We start from the raw sequence: 17,300 nt of genomic DNA on the forward strand, positions 1-17,300 counted from the left end.
GTGTTTGTGATAATTGACATGACTTGCTACTTATAATTAAGGAAAGGTGGTAAGTTGTGCATGTCTGTTTTAGGATGTAATTAATAATAGTATAACTTGAGTTTTCACTCTAATTTTTAAAAATATTAGTATAAATAACCAACAAGAATTGGTTTAATTGGTAAAAATCATCTTTCACCAAATATTTTTTTTGGTAAGAATCATGCTAATAATCTTACAAGAACACAATTGGAGTCAACAACAGTTTGAGTGTGTTTGGTAAAATTAATTTAATTGCTCAAATTAACTTATAAGTTAGTAAAAAAAATGGAATAAATTTACCAAGTGACTTATCAAACATACTTTAGATTCTATGATTTAATGTATAAATGCTTTTTTAAAAAAAAAATAGTAAAGAAAGGGAAAAAATGGAAAGAAAGAAAAATAGATAGGAAGTTAAATTATTTGGGAAAACATAAGAGGGGGAAAATGTAAGAGTTATTTTTTCTCTTATTTGATTGTATAAGAAATATGATAGAAAGAAAAAAAAATGTATATACAATGATATAAAATATCTCTAACACGATATTTTCATTTTACAAAAAGCAACCTTCCCAATGCTTTATTTTCAATTACTATTAGGGACGAATAAAAATTATGATGAATAAAAAAAATTCTTTCCATTCTTATTACAAGAGCAACCAAATAGATTTCAAGAGTTTTCATTTCTCTCGTATATATTATTTTCATTTTATGAACAAAGAAACCAAGTGGTAAAGTCTGCCTTGTTCCTGGTTAAGCTTCAAAACTTAATTAACAAAGCCAAACTTTTTTGTGGAAAAAAGTTATAAATAAATCTATGTTAAAATGTTGTATCATTATTCGTATTCACGGAAGAGAGAGGTTTATAAGCTTTACAATGTGAAAGCAAATAATAGATTGACGCACAATTTCACTAGTTAAACTGATTTATTTATTGATATAGTTTTCTAATCGTTGATATTTTCTTTTTGAAAACAGGTCTTTAATAATGTCGGTGAATGAATGAATATTGAATGATATAAAAAATCTAAGAAAATAAGATTTTGGAACCGGAAATGCTACCTGTTATTGACAAGCATTAATGGATTGTTAATCTGATTCTGAAATTATAGTATCGCGTTGTTAGCTGGATATATAAAAAAAGCTTTCACGCACACAAGAAGGATTGGTGTGCGTGAAATAATGGACATGTATTTTGACTGCAGAACAGATATTGACTTAAGCAATCGAGTTCAAAGCAATTTTGAAATTTTTACATGCATTTTTTATAATTACTTTGTGCTTCTTTTAAAAAAATTCAGAATTTTCTTTCTTTCCTTTCAAGATGAATGCACCACAAAAGAGTGTTAATGTGTAATGATCCAGATTCGAAAAGGAATTTTTCACACACTAGAGAGAGTGATTTAGGTATATATATAATTATTCTAAAAAAACAAGAATAATGAATATGCATTATATCTTTTTAAATAGTCAAAACTAAAAAGGGATATATATATATATATATATATATTGTATTTTCAAGATTTATATAGCATAAAAATGTGATTATTATTATCTTAATATATTTGGAGTTACTAAAATAAACCCATACATTAAGTAACATTATTTTGATAAAATTAGTTTCTAAACTAATCAAAATAAATTATAAATTAATATAATAAGTTATCAAACGCACCCTAAATATTCAAACCTATTTCCATCAATTTTTTATAGTAAATACTCGGCTCTCTGAACCCATTCACACTAAGCAAATATTTATCCTATTGATTGTGACTTGTGAATATATATATATATTTTTTTTGCGTACGCATTGGATATGTGTAAAATTGTAATCTCAAAATTTAACTCTTCATCTTGTAAATTATAATTTATAATATAAAATTAAATGAAAATATGTTTGAAATTTCAAATTGAGATAAATGGACATAAATGGTATTTAAGTAATTATCAATATAAACATTAGACTCATATTCGGGTATTGTTGTGTTGACTTTTTTTGTTGAATGTATTATTGTGTTGACTGATATTTTTTAATAGAATATTTGGAGATTATTAATTAAAGAAATGTTCAATGGATTTCATTTCTTAATTTATTGTTAAAACTAGTAATTATTAAATACTTTCATGTATCGTATTAAACACCTTTAATTGTTAAAATAAACATTAAATATTTTTATATTGGAAATATTATAAATAACATTAAATATTCTTTGAATCGATGTCTAAAACACATTCATTAAAATTCATTTACATATTGAATTTAATGATAATGCATCATTCGTTAAGAAAAATTAAGTTTAATATTACTCAAACTAATAATTTATTGATTAAATATTTTTGTATTAAGCATAAATAAATATGCATATTTATATATGATTTATCAATTTTTTTCATTTATTTATTTAAATAATACCTTAAACAAATAAAATTTCCAATAATGGTGTTGCTGGTGTGATTTAATGTGATTTTGACTTTAAAATTAAGTTGAATCAAATAGAGAAATTAAGTGCTGTTTAAATTATTTATGAAATCTAAATCAAATCAATTTTTTTGTAATTTGAAAACTCTACTGGCAAGTATTAAAAAAATTATTATTAACCGGATAAATTTAAATAATAACTAATTCAATCATTAATATTATAAATGGATGATAAAAATTTCAACAATTAAATTTAAAGTAAAATAATAATTATTTTTAATTCGTTGAATAATACTTGAATAATAATCATTTAACTTAATGAGATGAATTCTGTTTGATTTGATTGGGTTTTTGTGTTTTAAATTACAAACCAAATAGAAAAACATAATTTGAAAAATAAAAAGATTTTTAATTTATTTTTGATTTTAAGCTCGGGTTGATTGGATTCTTAACCGTAGTTGACAATGTTTTTTTGTTTATGTTTTATGAAATTGAAAGAATTGTTGTTTTTAGTTTAAATTTTGTTGGGTTAGTTTTATGGGGAAATGGTAGAAAGTAAAGAGAGAATGGCATATGGAAACATTGGAACGTGCGGATTAATTTGACATAATGAAAGGATGAAGGCGTGGCGGGAAAAAAAGCATAGCACATCGAAGGTGTACGGGACAAGTTTCTTTTCTTTCTTTCTCGCTCGGGTGGCCACCAACCAACAAAAACACCCAATCAACACCACTAACCACTCATGACCACCAATAGAAAACGATGATGAAAATGTGTTTGGTTTGATTTCTGAAAACATTTTCAGTGAAAATGAAAACAAGAAACAATTAGAAAATGAAAACAATCAATTTTAGTTTTCACATAAACCTCATTTTGGTTAAAATGAAATTGTGGTGACAATGAATATAGTTTTAAACAAATATAAAAATACAAAAAGACAATAAATCAATATATCATAAATTTTCAGTATTTTTATTTCATGAAAACAGAAAATAAGAAATCAAACCAAACATGATTTTAGAATTTAAATTTTTTGAAAATGAAAACAGTTTTCAGAAAATAAAAACAGAATGAAAATGCAAACCAAACACATCCTAAATTCTCCGGATTCCGATATTGACACTTTTCTCGAACAACCAAACCCTCAATTGTTGCCCTCTCTGCCTCACTACGGATCCAACCCCAAGAGAGGAATTGACCCCACCGCCGTTGATTATTTCGACGCCGCCATATCCTTCAAGCGTGGTAGAATTAACAATGCCACCCACGACGTTGATGATGGTCAACACGCCACCTTTGAACTTCAAAACCCTACTTCTCTCTCCCTGGATCCTGGAGGACCCAGCGCTATTAATAATGATAATCACAGAGGAGAAGAAAAGCAAGGGAAACGGCCACTGTTTCAAATTGATTTTATATCTAAGGCTCTTCTTGAAGCTGAATTAGGTTTAGCGCAGAATTCTGACGATAAGGCCGACATGGAGCCTGAGAACGAGAATGTTGATATGCGCTATGTACCAATGAGCTTTTACCGAAGGAACAGGAACATGGAACGTTTCCGTATGATAGCGAAGAAAAACGCGACTCACTATGCTCGATTCGACTCGGAGGTTGAAGATGAAGGGACATCATCATATCTTAACCCTCGAGGAATTGTTGACGGTTCCGAAACTCCATTTTCGGACGCGATGTAGGCGATCAAGGATCGAGCGATGAAGAAGAAAGTGTGTGACGCCTGGGTTCCCAAGAGGAATCAAAAAGGGGGGGAGAAGGGCTTTTTTTTTGTGCCCTCTCTTCAAGAACTCTGCCTTGAAATGCTTGCGGATAATGCTGATGCAATGGTTTCGCTTGAGGGTGTACCGGATGAGCTGATACGCAAGCTTTGCAACCTGCTCTGTGACTCAAGAAAGATGAACACCCGATTTCTTGAGCTTCTTCTCAGTGGCTCTCCCACGGAGATTCGGTTAAAAGACTGTTCTTGGTTGACGGAGGAGCAGTTTGCCAAATATTTTCAAACGTGTGACACTACAAGATTGGAGGTGTGTTTGTTGTCAAATCAATTTGATACCTGTTTAATGTTTCATACATGACAATGATACTTATATTAGTTATTACTTATTACTATGACATGACAGATTTAACTTTTGTTGTTGAATGTTGAATTCCATTTAGCATCAGTGAGTACATGACAATGATACTTATATTAGTTAATTTTTCTGAAAGATTTGACTAGCAACTCCTTCCAGGTTTTATTTTCAAAAATCTTGTCAATCTGACTTCAGGTTATTTATTTACTTGTGAAGTAGGTGCTGCAGCTTGACCAGTGTGGAAGGTGTATACCTGATTATGCATTACTTGGTACTTTGAGACAGTCACCAAGGTGGTTGCCAAAGTTAATTACACTGTCCCTCAGTGGTGCGTGCCGTCTGTCAGATAAGGGGTTGCATGTGCTAGCTTCTTCTGCCCCAGCACTGAGATCCATTAATCTAAGCCAGTGCTCCCTTCTCTCATCTGCCAGTATTAATATTTTGGCTGATTCATTGGGATCCCTTCTGAAAGAGTTATATCTTGATGATTGTCTTATGATTGATGCTGCACAAATTGTGCCAGGACTGAAGAAACTTAAACATTTAGAGGTGTTGTCATTGGCTGGCATTCAAACTGTCTCTGATGAATTTATCAAGGACTACATCATTGAATGTGGTCACAACATGAAGGAGCTTATTTTAAAAGACTGTCGGTAAGTACCATAATTACTCTATGGACTGTTCATGTCTGTAATTTTCCTGAGAACTGATGCTTTTATCAACTGACTGTATGGTTCAAATAATGTTTGGTTAACCATTGACCACTCTTTGAGCATGGATTAATCGTTATTTCTAATTTTGGTCAACTGTTAATCACTCTTTGAGAATGAGATAACCATTACTTTTTATAACTTTGTTAATTCTTCCTTACTTGGAATTACGTTTGACAGGAAATCTGAAACTCTGATTTCCTCATTATCTTTCATTTCTTAAAATTATTTTTCACTTCAGCTTGTTGATTTATGTTTCTTAACATGCAGAAAATTGACTGATGCATCGATTAAAGGCGTTGCTGAACACTGTCCTGGATTGTGTGCACTTGATCTTATGAACTTGGACAAATTGACAGATTTATCCTTAGGATATCTTACAAATAGTTGTCGAGCACTTCATACATTGAAGCTCTGCCACAATCCATTCAGGTGTTTTCTTGTTTTCTGCTATTTCCTCTGTCTCATCATACATTTGCATATTGCTTGTCCATAATCTGTCTGATCTTTGCAAGAGATGACTCGCTTATAGGAGTTTGTAGCTTTTAAATAAGATGGTTATCTTTGGTTTTGTAATAATATGAATTCTCTGTAGGAATGGTTAATGATTAATTTCCGATCCTTTTTTAACATTGCTTTGATGTATCATGGCTTCCAAGACTCGAGTTAGATTTCTGTTGTCCCTGTCTTCATTAAGATGCATCACATTCTGTAGCTAGGGATAGGGGCTCACATTTCTCCATAACCTATTTGTAGGGTATTTGTTATTTCTTGCCTGAATTGGTATTGGTTTTGTAGCCTTTGAAATGCCTCTGATTGACATTCCTTTCTTGAAGTCTTGGACTATCAATAGTCAAATATGGCCTTTGTATTTGGGGATTTGTGGACATCTATTTATCTCTTATTATTACCATTTATGCATGATACAATCAGCGTGTCCTGTGGAATGGTCATTAAGAGTGCTTGTATTCGTGATTTCTTATAAATTCTCATGGATGAGTAAATTAGACACAACTTTTTCTCCACTTCAGTGATGAAGCAATTGCTGCCTTCTTGGAGATTACTGGAGTGTCCTTGAAAGAACTTTCACTTAATAATATTAAGAAGGTACATTGCTATACTTGCCTGCTGACTTTTCTCTCCATTGGCTCGTGTGTTTGTGGATGCATGCACTGGAAAGGTTCTCTGTGCTCATAAAAGGATTAATTAAATTATTACCATTCTAGTCTAAAAAAAATTAGGTAATGTTTTCAAAGTGCATCTACTTCTCTATTATGTATTCTTTGATTGGTGATAATTTTACTCAAGCAGACATTTCAACATGTAGCTGCAATTTATTTCCTTCAAAAATTAAATTCATAAATAACAAAGTAACACTTGTATGATAATTATAAACAAAATATGAAAGTTCTTTGATGTGAAATGATGCTGTATATTATTTGTCTGGTTCTGTTATGGAATAATATGAAACAAATCTCTGCCCCCGATTGGAGGAAGACATTGCCGCTTCAATTGACACTTGAATATTACTTAACTAATTGAGGTCGCCACTAATCTTTATTCTATTTGGTTTTCAATTAGCTTCTTGGCCGTGATAAAAAACTTCGTACCCTATTGTCCAGAGGCTCTTCGCTATGCGAAGGTATGGGGGAGGGATATTGTACGCAGCCTTACCCTTGCATATGCAAAGAGACTGTTTCCGGATTCGAACCCATGACCAACAAGTCACCAAGGCACAACTTTGGCCGTGATGACAAACAAAATCTTATTTATAATATTTCATTTTCTGACTGGGTGACACATTTGGTTTAATCCAAGTTGGCCACCACACAACCTTATCACTTGCTAGGCATGCAAAAAATTTGCATATTCTAGATCTATCTTGGTGCCGGAATTTGACAGACAATGAGTTGGGTTTCATTGTAGATAGCTGCTTCTCACTGAGGTTGCTTAAAATTTTTGGATGCTCACTGGTAAGTATCTATCATTAAACCGATCTCAAATGCATTATGTGATGAATCTGTTGTGGTCATGGGAAAATATGTAAAATGGTCTGATTCAGAGACTTTATATAAAGAAATTAGATGATTTTGTAGGTAAAGATTTAAAAGGTTACATATTTTTGTAGGTGACAGATGTTTTTCTGAATGGGCACTCAAACCCAGAGATTCAGATCCTTGGATTGAAGATGTCTCCTTTATTGCAAAATGTCAAAGTGCCCGAACCCTGTCAAGGTCCTCTGCGTTATTCACCAGTTTCAGTAGATTTGGTATAAATTAGCATTAATAATATGAAACATATGGCATTACTTATGGTCATTTCTAGTTAAAGCAGACATAACTTTCTGCTAACATGCTGCTAACTCTAGAGGCAAGGAAACCACTGTGTTGCCTGTTTTACCTTCTGTTTTAGTGATGCCATTATGTACAGACTATTTTCTTTTATTAGAGTATTCATATTCATTATGTACAGTGGATATGTATAGAAAATGCAATTTCGTAAGCTGATTGAGGCAGATAATAAAGTTTCTTCCTGAAAGATGGAAGAAAACTTCAGCCCGGTCTCTACAGTGAATTGTTCTATGGAATAGAGATCAAAAAGAAAAATGCATATTTCTGTGCAAGTTCAAAATTGTGCGGTCATTTGGCAATTTCCTCTATTGTTATTTAACTTTGTTTCTGAAGAAGTAATGTTTGGAACATTTTAATCATATGATTGAAAAGAATCAGGACTGGCAAAAAAAATTGGCAGCCTGTGGTGTACCTTGAATTTGATTGCTCCAATCAAACTTTTTTTGTTCTTGAAAACGTATTAGATTTAGTTATAAGTTTTTCGTATTGAATTGAGCGTCTTAGATATCAATAAATTTCAAATTTGTTTTAATTCAAAATAATCTTGCAAAATCAAGGGCAAACATTGTATAGTTTGCAGTTGAACATGAGAGCCGGTTAAGAGTTTGCACGATTCGTTCGCTACATGGGTCAACAAAAGATTCGCAGTCAATCTGTGTGAGCACGTGACTGAAATCCGGAGTCAAAAACCTGTGATTAAGGGCTTGTTTGGGTGTAAGTTTCTCTAAAAACACTTTTAGAAGAAGAAAAAAATGAAATGAACTTCTCCATTAGTTAAAATGAGTTTTTCATTAGCTAATTTGTAAATGTCATCTCATTTTTTAGAGAAGTTATATTGGTGAGTTTCTAAAAATTAACTCATGAAAAACTTATTTTTGCTTATGGAAAAGTTCATCTCATCTTTTTTTTCTTCTTATTTTTTTTTAGAAGTGTTTTTAAAGAAACTTACTACCCAATGTACAAAAGTAAACACCGAATGATTTTGAGTCTCACATTTCTTTTCGTTATTTGAACTCAAGTTCATGCTAAGAAGCTACTTTTTATTAATGTGTTTTATAAAACTAGCTGTCTTTTTTTCCGTCTAATGCTTGTGTTTTATGACTAAGGATGACTTGAAATAACAGCAGATTGTTTTAGTTCATGGTTTTTCCATCTCAGTTTTGTTAAAGACAATATTAATTGATTACTTAAACGTTAAAAAGAGGAGACAAACGGTGGAAAAAGGACAATATTTCTTTGAAAAGAGAAATGAGTAAAAACAGAAATAAGGAACATCGGTATAACAAGGACAATATTTTGTTGAATCTTCTAAACAGATGTATGTCACACGGTAAAGTACAGATTTATGATTGTTGATTGAAGAATCAATTGTTGAAACTGTGATGAAAGCATGCAAGTGTGTAACAAAATATAAAATTGTGAAAATCTCTAGTAGTAAAGGAATTTGGAATTCAGGACTGTTCAGCTATTCTATCGAAGCACAATACCTTTTGTGCACTACATCTGTAAGCAAAGCAAGTATGTTTGACTTTTCAACAACAGGGGGCTTGCCATGTTAACTACCTGAAAAAGTAACAAGAGCGAAGAAAATGTGTGAATTATTATGCATTTTATGAATAACTATAATCCATTTAGAGAACAGGAAATATAGAATGAATAAACATTTTGTATTACCTCAAACCCCAAGTTTTGGTACAATATTTGGGCAGGTTTATTGTTTCTGTCCACATGCACATACACATGTGCCACACCTGCTCAATGAATTCAGAATAGATGGTAAGCGCGGCTTTCTTATTTTAACATGCTATGTAATATCAGACATTAGTTGTAAATGTTACTCTCACATTAATGTTCATATTACCACTAGATTTTGCAGACTCCACAGCAAAATACAACATGTTGCTGGCAATACCCTTGCGACGAACTGATTTGGCAACACACAAGTTTGCAATATAACCATATCTGCTTGATGGTGTTCGTTCGATTTTACAAAAACGAGGAGCATCCACCGGTTCCTGTAGAAATTATTAGTTAGAAATGCATTAAAACCATCAAAGAGGAAGAAAAAAAAACAGTGATATATATTATATATAGCATACCCCAGGAAAGGTCTCCCCTAGCCGCAAATATCGGATATTCAAATCAAGGGTTCCTACAACACTGCTTATTATTGAACGTTTTACATTCTTGTCCTGCTTCCTCACCTGATAAATTTGACACCAGACACCATGAGGGAAAGTAACTAAAGAGATGTTTTATCAAATAATCTTACCTTTGAAATGAATTATATGTCTGAATCTAAGAAGAATGTTTTTACCGTGATGATGCATGTGCTACTCTGACCGTCTTGTTGCTCCTTGCACCGCTTTTTTATCGCATCAAATTCCTATGCAAAAGAAACTCTTGTTAAGATCTTTCCATTACACAAAGTACACAAAGTAATTAGCATCAACTCCTACCTGATCAGCAAAATTCCTCTTGTGATTAACAACATATCTGGATAAAACATAATGAGAATTAGTGGCGCACAGCTTTTCATATATTTTGATTATTATTTTAATAATAAAAATGACACAATCGGTTGATCCAATTAAACCATATTTCTAAATAGTTTCACTTTCATTTTCTTGAATCTTTATCACTATAATGAAACAAATTATTTTAATTAATGATCTCTATTAAAGAAAAAGGAACTAAACTAATGCACCGTGTCATACAGTTTATGTGTTCGACTTGCCCACTCTTCTGCCCTTAGCCACGCTGCTGTCTGCACAATAAGAAGAAATGCGTAAACGTAGAAATAGCGGGAAAATAGCATAATGTATATAATGAATAGAGAAGATTAAAAGTACATAGAAAGAAAAGAAGAAACGAAACTTACCCAATACTCTTCGTGAAGCAGGGCTTGTCGTGCAACGAAATTGCCAAACTCAAATCTATTGTGAGGATCCAATTCGTCATCCGAAGGTTGCAAGCGGCCAAAATTGAGATCGCAGAACCTCACAGTGGAGACAGGTGATGTCAAACTCGGAAGTTGCACCGAAACTTGCTTCTTCTTCTTGGTCAAGAAATCAGTATCGATGGTCCTGACACAACACAAAGAAGCTAATAAGTAAAAGATCATACATTCAACGGTTTAGAAGAAGCAAGAAAAAGAAAACTGACATGGCCAGAGAAGAAATGCGGAAGAACGAACTCTGGAATTGTGGTGCGTGAATTGTGGAAGAAATGGAACGCATTATGATGATTCTTGACCAAGAGGGAGGGAGAGTTTGACACAAGAAGCAAAAAGCACGTGTTGAAACTTGAAACTACACCTATTTTTGTTATGCTTCTGCTCCTTCGTTTTGTTACATATGACATGGGTATTACTACACAGTTTTATTTATTTTAGGAGTACGTAACTAATGGATCCACTGCCTAAGGATTTTCTTATTATCTAATTACAATCAAACGATAAATTTATTCAATTTTATAATAATTATTTTTCATTTTATTGAGCAGAATAATTTATATTTTATAATGTGCCAATTGTTTTTGTTTCATATCGATGATTAATAATCATTGAACAATGTACAGACAAAAAGGAGATTTGTGGTTGGAATTGGTGGATGGCTCAATGGAGTTTGGACTGAATTTCATAGCATTTTGAAAAGAAAGTTGAGCATCGTTGAGTATAATTGAAATCCTTAGATGGAGATCAGCAATTCTATTGAATATGATAATTTGACAACAATATCTTAAGAATATATTTTTTAACACGTTTTTTATTAGTTAAAATTTATTAAATAAGAAGTGTAACTTATACAATTTTTTATTTCTAATAAATTAAAAAAATAACAAAAAGTGTATTAAAAAAATACTAGATATTTCTCGTATAAATTAGATCCACTCTTGCTTATCTTGCTTCTGCAGCCTAACATATGAAAGTTAGAGACGCAGAGAATGAAGTGAGGAAAACAAATAATGGAGAAATGAAGAAAACATTGAGAGAAATAGAGAGGAACGGATAGAGTTCATGCTGGAGAGAATCTAGACTTGTAAGAAAATTCAATATTTATTTTCTTATATAATACTATTCGAATTCAATATTGTTTGGTATACTGTTTAAGAAAAAGTACAAGACTTGAATTTGATGTCTTATTTAAAAATATTAAATGTGCACAATTCAAATTAATCACTCAATAATAATAATTATGTTTATTTATTTATTTATTTTAAATTCATATTATTTGGCGGATTATTTTTAAATCATTAGCTAGAGCAAAGTTTTGTTTGATCACAAATCGATACAAAATATGTCATCATATTATAATTGCAACTTTGGAAGCAAGAAATACTTAAAATTCAAAATCCAAAAGACTCTTAAGTTGTCTTAACAACTTGAGGTGACATAATCAATTTTTCAATACGTTATTCAAACAAAAATTACATTACAACTAACTCAAATTTATCCGAAATCAAATTTGTAAAATAACAGTGATTCAAAATTAATTTTACAAACTCGTACTAAATGTGTAGTGTGTCAGAAACTGTTAGCATGTTTGGTTAAGCGTCTTATAAAACAGATTCACGTCAACTCAGAAGCAACAAAACTCTTGTTTCTGCGTTTTCTCAAAAAAAATTACGCGAAAATCAGAGCATACGCACGTCCCAGACGTGAACACAAATTGCACTGTTGTTAAGAAAGGTATTGTATTTTGTAGGGAAGATCCATTTACTCACTGCATTCAGTAAAAAAACATGGCAAATGGGACTTTGCATATTGTTATTACACAACACGATGGATTTTCGTTAAACAACAGAAATTCCCAGGTAACTCGTACCTTGAATGGCTCACGACATTCAAATTCAATGGCCACACCCACAGTGACCCCAAACAACCAACACCAACAAAAGGAGAACAAATAAAAAAAACAATGATGCAAATATCTGCACTGCACTAGTACGAGGTAGAAGAAAGAAGACACAGTAAAATGTTGAGGAACCTCAGGGTTCAAAATCAGTCTTCACCCACTGCCCATACTTGCTTTTCATTTTCTCATCCAACTCCTTAGCTTTGATTTCTGCCATCTTGGTTGCATTAGCCATGGACTCCTCTTGCACCTCCGCAATTCTTCTACTCCTCTTCCTCGCGGAGGCCGCTTTCTCTGCTTCCAGTTCCTCATAATCCTTCACCCAGCAACTATGCACTGCACAACTCAGCATCAGCACCACACACTGCAGCATGCACATTGCCATCAATGCCCCACACTCCAGCCTCACCAAAACTTTGGCTTCTTTGGGGTCCCTTGGTGACTTCAGAAGGGACATGCTAGCTTTCTCTTTTGTGAACAAGGCTAATATGGTCAGCACTTGTCCTATTAATGAGGCTAGTAGAAGAGAAATGTGGGTGAGGAAACAGAAGTGTGTGAGTTGGGAGTAGAAGCCCACAAAAGATGAGAGGAGTGAGATGCCAGAGACCATTAGGAGAGCCATGCCAAATGATGTTGGGGGCATCTTTAGGAGAATAGTTGGTGCAAATGAGGAAGCAGAAAGTATGAAGATTGAGAAATTCAAACAGCTAAGGAGGAGGTTGGTGAAGGAACATGCCCTTCTGACCTTTGATTTAGAAGAAGCCATTTCTTTATCTGCTTTGCTTTTGGAAGAGGGTGGAGGATTTGAATTTATAAGGAGGTAAATGAATGGTGCCGTTAAGAATGGGTATAACGGCTAGCATAAGAGAGACCCCACTTTCTTTACTGGAGGGTGTGCAATATTCCCTCCGAAGGCATTCAAACCGTCTCGAATAAGGAGAAACTGTGCACTGCAAAACATAAGCTCCTGTCTCTGCCACCTGATGATGATTAGGAATCATACTTGGAGCTATGTGGTAACAGTAACTGGTAGTCTAGTACGCATACGAATGTGACAATAACGTATATATTACGCATAGCATTGCTCCTGACGCAGTTTGATACACGGGAATGTGATAATAACAAAAATACTATTCATAGCTGGCAAGATCAGTATCATGTGTTTTTGGCTCAACGTCCTCGAGTATTACATATTCCATACACATGAAACCAAAAGCTACAAAGATGAAAGAACAATCTAAACGCGCTCATCATGGAAAGTACCCAGCATGCAACAAATGTTCAACTTTCAGGGGCGGATATTTCAACACAAAGAAAATGGGATTATTGAAATGTTTTTAGGATTTGCAGGTATTAGTTTGGCATGCCATAAGTTTCCAACTGATGGTGTGTTTGGAAACTTATTAAAAAGGAAGAAATCACGTGTTAGATGTGAAAGTTATTGCTGTTAACTTCTGAAATTCACATCCGAAATATGAAAAAACACATCCATGAAACCAAACATGCTATAACATTGTCAAAAGAACCTTCTGTGTCCCTGCCCTGCCTCATGCAGTTTGCAATTGGTTTGTACGGCACACGGCACACGGCACATGCCCATCTAAAATCTTCAGTTAGTTAGAAAAGCAAACCACGATCGAGTGTTATATTTATGCAATCAAATTTCCACACACCCCCACACCCTTCTTCTCTCTGGCAAAGCAGGGATATTTGGGGACTTAATCAAGCAATTAGCAACGTCTCAAATCGGGATCTGAAACAAATACTAATTACAGCCACATGTACAAATTAATAAATTATTGCACGGACAAAACAAATTAATAACTCGACACTGTTGAAATAATGTATGCACAAGGCAAATAGCCCTTTGAATACATGAGTAGTAAAACTCCCTATCAGACGCTCCATAATTTTAAATTGGGGGCCATGTCACAATTTTTAATAACCATCGCGGTATCATCTTGACTCCATTTGAGGCAAGGCATTTCAGGCAGGTAGGACACACTTCAAAATTTGACTTACTCCCTGCAGAAACTATACTCAGATTAGGAAAGCCATCAATCTCAACAACTAGTAGTGACTAGTGAGTTTATCATGAAGCTATTTAATTTTGCTGTCACCAAAACAACCAGTGCAAATTTTCATAACAAAATAGTGTTCTGTGCTAATTTTTATTACAAAAATAATCTGAAAAAAAAGGAATGCAGCAAAAGCATAATCTGCAGAAACTTGGAAAAGAGGTTTAATTCTTAATAATTGATAACAATACGTAATTTTTTTTTCTTAAGTACAGTTTTAGATTCAGTGTCCACATAAATTGTCATTGTAGATATTTCTGATCTTAATATATTTTTCTTTATAAATTATAAGAGTAATAAAATGTTAATATATGTTTCTTCATAAATGATATGTTCATCTTTCACCATACATTTATTCCAGTGTCCTGTTTGCTGATGTTACTGTCTGCAACCACTACTTGGAACTTCTTTCAAAAGGGAATGGGGTCATACCTCGTGAACATTATCTTCTTACCCAAATCAAGGAGCATCAGTGTGGGTTAAGATGGCCTCAACTCTATCTAATGATGCTTGTAGCCGTCCTGAGTGCATGTTGAACATTGGCTCATCAGTACCCAATGCCCTGTTATGGATTAAAATTTTAAATAAATCATTCCCGAAACAGAACAAAAATAAAAACTAAAACACAATAAGAATCAGAAATTTAATAGAATAGCTCATCCAAAAATAATTTATCAGAGTATACTTTCTAAACACTGATAAATGTATTTTAGTTTCAAAGCTATTATTCTGATTATTTTTTCACTAAATGCAAAATTACAAAACTTACCCAGTAATTTCAGGAAGAACATAGTCTGCCCTCCATCCAAACCGTAAATCAAAACCGGGAAACAAGCCAACGGAAGTCTTATTTCGGATCCGGGATATACCATCTCCACCCAAACAAGTGGTGAGCTTCCATTTCCAACCAGTAGCATGCATTTGAAAATTGTGTCCTACACCAACCTGCACTGTTTATGTCAGTGTGAATCATTTCAAACGAAATTTTACAGAAAGTGGGAATGAACTTATCATGACATCAATAATAAAAATGTGGGAATCAATATATATAAGCACATGAAAAATGACACATTTAATACTATTTTAAACATTTTTAGCAATGACAAAAATAAATATAACAATAATGTCATGAAAAAGAAGCATAGACACCACTCAACCTGAAGATTAAGAAATTTAGTGATGGGGATCTTTTTTGAAAGAACACGAACATCTTGATGAAGGGGCTCATAGATTATCTTCCACTTCCATTCAGGTGTTAAAGGCTTCAATACAAGCTTTGCTTGATATTCATTGACTGGGGCATTATAGAACTGCACCCAAAAAAAAAAGGATCTCCTGAATAAGTAGTCATCACAGGTAAATAATTGACTAGTAAACAAAAACTCCACAACATTAACCTTTTAATTGACTAGTAGTATCATATGTATTCAAATAGTTAAATTTCATAGAGCATCAATACTACGAATTCTAGAGTTCTTTTGGGCACTTCATGTATGTTCGCAGCAGATGGTTTTAACCATGTAGGCAGGATTAAAAACAATAGTCAACAGCGGCCAAATTAAGGAAAAAAAATAATCTAATTCCCAGACCATGCATGATAAAATAACAAATGAAAATTTAAAAAATAACTAGTTTTCAAACCACTTTACAAACTTAAAAGTCTTAAGCTGTCAGAGAGCATGAATTGAAGTATGGTATTCTTATAGCCCCCCGTTCCAAAATCTAATCTAACAAGGTAATTCTTGGAACATTGATCATAAGGCAACAGACACGAGTAACAAATATGGATCTCCTACCTGATATCTTCATAAACAAAACTAACTGTTACACTAGCAAATTACACAAAAATAAGAATAAATTACAGTCTGCCTCCCTATGGTTTAAAAGAGACAAATTCCCCCTAAGCTTTGCTTTATTAGCCATTAGCATATAACCACCAGTAGGTTTTTCAGTTCAAACTATCCTTCATGATAAAAAAAAAAAAAACTTGACAACATGTATCTCGCTAATTGCTTACCAATTTCAAGCATGTTATATTATATATGTATAGAAACCTTAACTTACATTACATGCAACAAATAGTGAGTATGTAAAGAAAAAAGAAAAAGAGTTAAATTTGAATGGGTATGAAAAGAGTGAGTGTGAGTGGAATGGAAAAGAACCTCCATGTTGAGACCAACTCGAATGCCCTGAAGTTCTTTTCGGAACTTGAGAAATAACTCTGAAGGCATTAAATTGATGTTGTATAGCTCATCCCACGAAGTGGGTTCCTCCCCGTTTGGGTTTGGCACCGATTCCATTTTTGTTCAAACCTGCAAAAACCACTTAATGTTATTTCATCAATAATATTGTTGTAATTTTGATTATCCAAAAGCGGTTTACCCCAAAACCTGCACAGAACTGCACTGCACGGAGATGATGGAAGAGAACCAATTTGGCAAACTCTCGAACTCCCACTGCTACTCAAACCCCTTATTCTTCGTAATTGGATTTCTTTTTGTTTTAGTGAGTTTCACTCACCCTAATTGAATTGCTCCCAAATACCCTTGTGCTGGTTAAATATGAAAAATTAATTTTTTTTCCTCTCGTTAAAAGTACACAAATTAGGGTATTTGGGACACTTTCACTAACAAATGTCATCTGTCCTACACGTGATTATCATATAATTGTGACATGGCAAAAAATTAATTTTTTTATTTGGTTTTTAAATTTCACAATTTATTATTATTTTACTTCCTAAATTTAACTATTCACATTTTGATGGTTGAATTTTACTTT

The 17,300-nt window shown here is 33.1% G+C and overlaps 4 protein-coding genes across 11 annotated transcripts; 1 reads left to right on the forward strand and 3 right to left on the reverse strand.

The window, feature by feature from the left end:
* Nucleotides 1–3,494: 3,494 nt before the first annotated feature.
* LOC100797833 (leucine-rich repeat-containing protein) lies at nt 3,495–7,868 on the forward strand. 4 transcript variants are annotated; one of them, XM_026124811.2, is made up of 6 exons: nt 3,538–4,479; nt 4,747–5,180; nt 5,508–5,669; nt 6,269–6,344; nt 7,055–7,210; nt 7,366–7,868. In XM_026124811.2, exons 1-6 carry the CDS (start codon nt 4,153–4,155, stop codon nt 7,510–7,512), a joined length of 1,302 nt encoding a protein of 433 aa, XP_025980596.1. In that variant the 5' UTR covers nt 3,538–4,152; the 3' UTR covers nt 7,513–7,868. The 4 variants fall into 4 exon arrangements, with proteins under 4 accessions (XP_006593442.1, XP_025980596.1, NP_001387196.1 ...); NM_001400267.1 differs by having other exon boundaries at nt 3,928–4,479; nt 7,164–7,210; nt 7,366–7,864; XM_006593379.4 differs by lacking the exon at nt 7,055–7,210 and having other exon boundaries at nt 3,495–4,479.
* Nucleotides 7,677–10,939, reverse strand: LOC100784591 (uncharacterized). Its single transcript, XM_006593887.4, has 9 exons — nt 10,754–10,939; nt 10,470–10,674; nt 10,306–10,355; nt 10,048–10,084; nt 9,906–9,974; nt 9,688–9,792; nt 9,450–9,603; nt 9,263–9,339; nt 7,677–9,151 (listed from the first exon to the last, which is right to left on the reverse strand). Exons 1-9 carry the CDS (start codon nt 10,825–10,827, stop codon nt 9,086–9,088), a joined length of 837 nt encoding a protein of 278 aa, XP_006593950.1. The 5' UTR covers nt 10,828–10,939; the 3' UTR covers nt 7,677–9,085.
* Nucleotides 10,940–12,300: 1,361 nt separating this feature from the next.
* LOC100306012 (uncharacterized) lies at nt 12,301–13,225 on the reverse strand. Its single transcript, NM_001249339.2, has one exon. It carries the CDS (start codon nt 13,208–13,210, stop codon nt 12,578–12,580), a length of 633 nt encoding a protein of 210 aa, NP_001236268.1. The 5' UTR covers nt 13,211–13,225; the 3' UTR covers nt 12,301–12,577.
* Nucleotides 13,226–14,151: 926 nt separating this feature from the next.
* Nucleotides 14,152–17,069, reverse strand: LOC100798363 (uncharacterized). 5 transcript variants are annotated; one of them, XM_006593888.4, is made up of 6 exons: nt 16,913–17,069; nt 16,685–16,834; nt 15,680–15,832; nt 15,292–15,467; nt 14,955–15,084; nt 14,152–14,469 (listed from the first exon to the last, which is right to left on the reverse strand). In XM_006593888.4, exons 2-5 carry the CDS (start codon nt 16,820–16,822, stop codon nt 14,982–14,984), a joined length of 570 nt encoding a protein of 189 aa, XP_006593951.1. In that variant the 5' UTR covers nt 16,823–16,834; nt 16,913–17,069; the 3' UTR covers nt 14,152–14,469; nt 14,955–14,981. The 5 variants fall into 5 exon arrangements, with proteins under 5 accessions (XP_006593951.1, XP_040863976.1, XP_040863977.1 ...); XM_041008042.1 differs by having other exon boundaries at nt 14,977–15,084; nt 16,905–17,064; XM_041008043.1 differs by having other exon boundaries at nt 14,152–14,478; nt 14,977–15,084; nt 16,905–17,064.
* Between the last annotated feature and the right edge of the window lie 231 nt (nt 17,070–17,300).

Source organism: Glycine max, chromosome 13 (assembly GCF_000004515.6).
Source record: "Glycine max cultivar Williams 82 chromosome 13, Glycine_max_v4.0, whole genome shotgun sequence".
Taxonomy (NCBI): domain Eukaryota; kingdom Viridiplantae; phylum Streptophyta; class Magnoliopsida; order Fabales; family Fabaceae; genus Glycine; species Glycine max.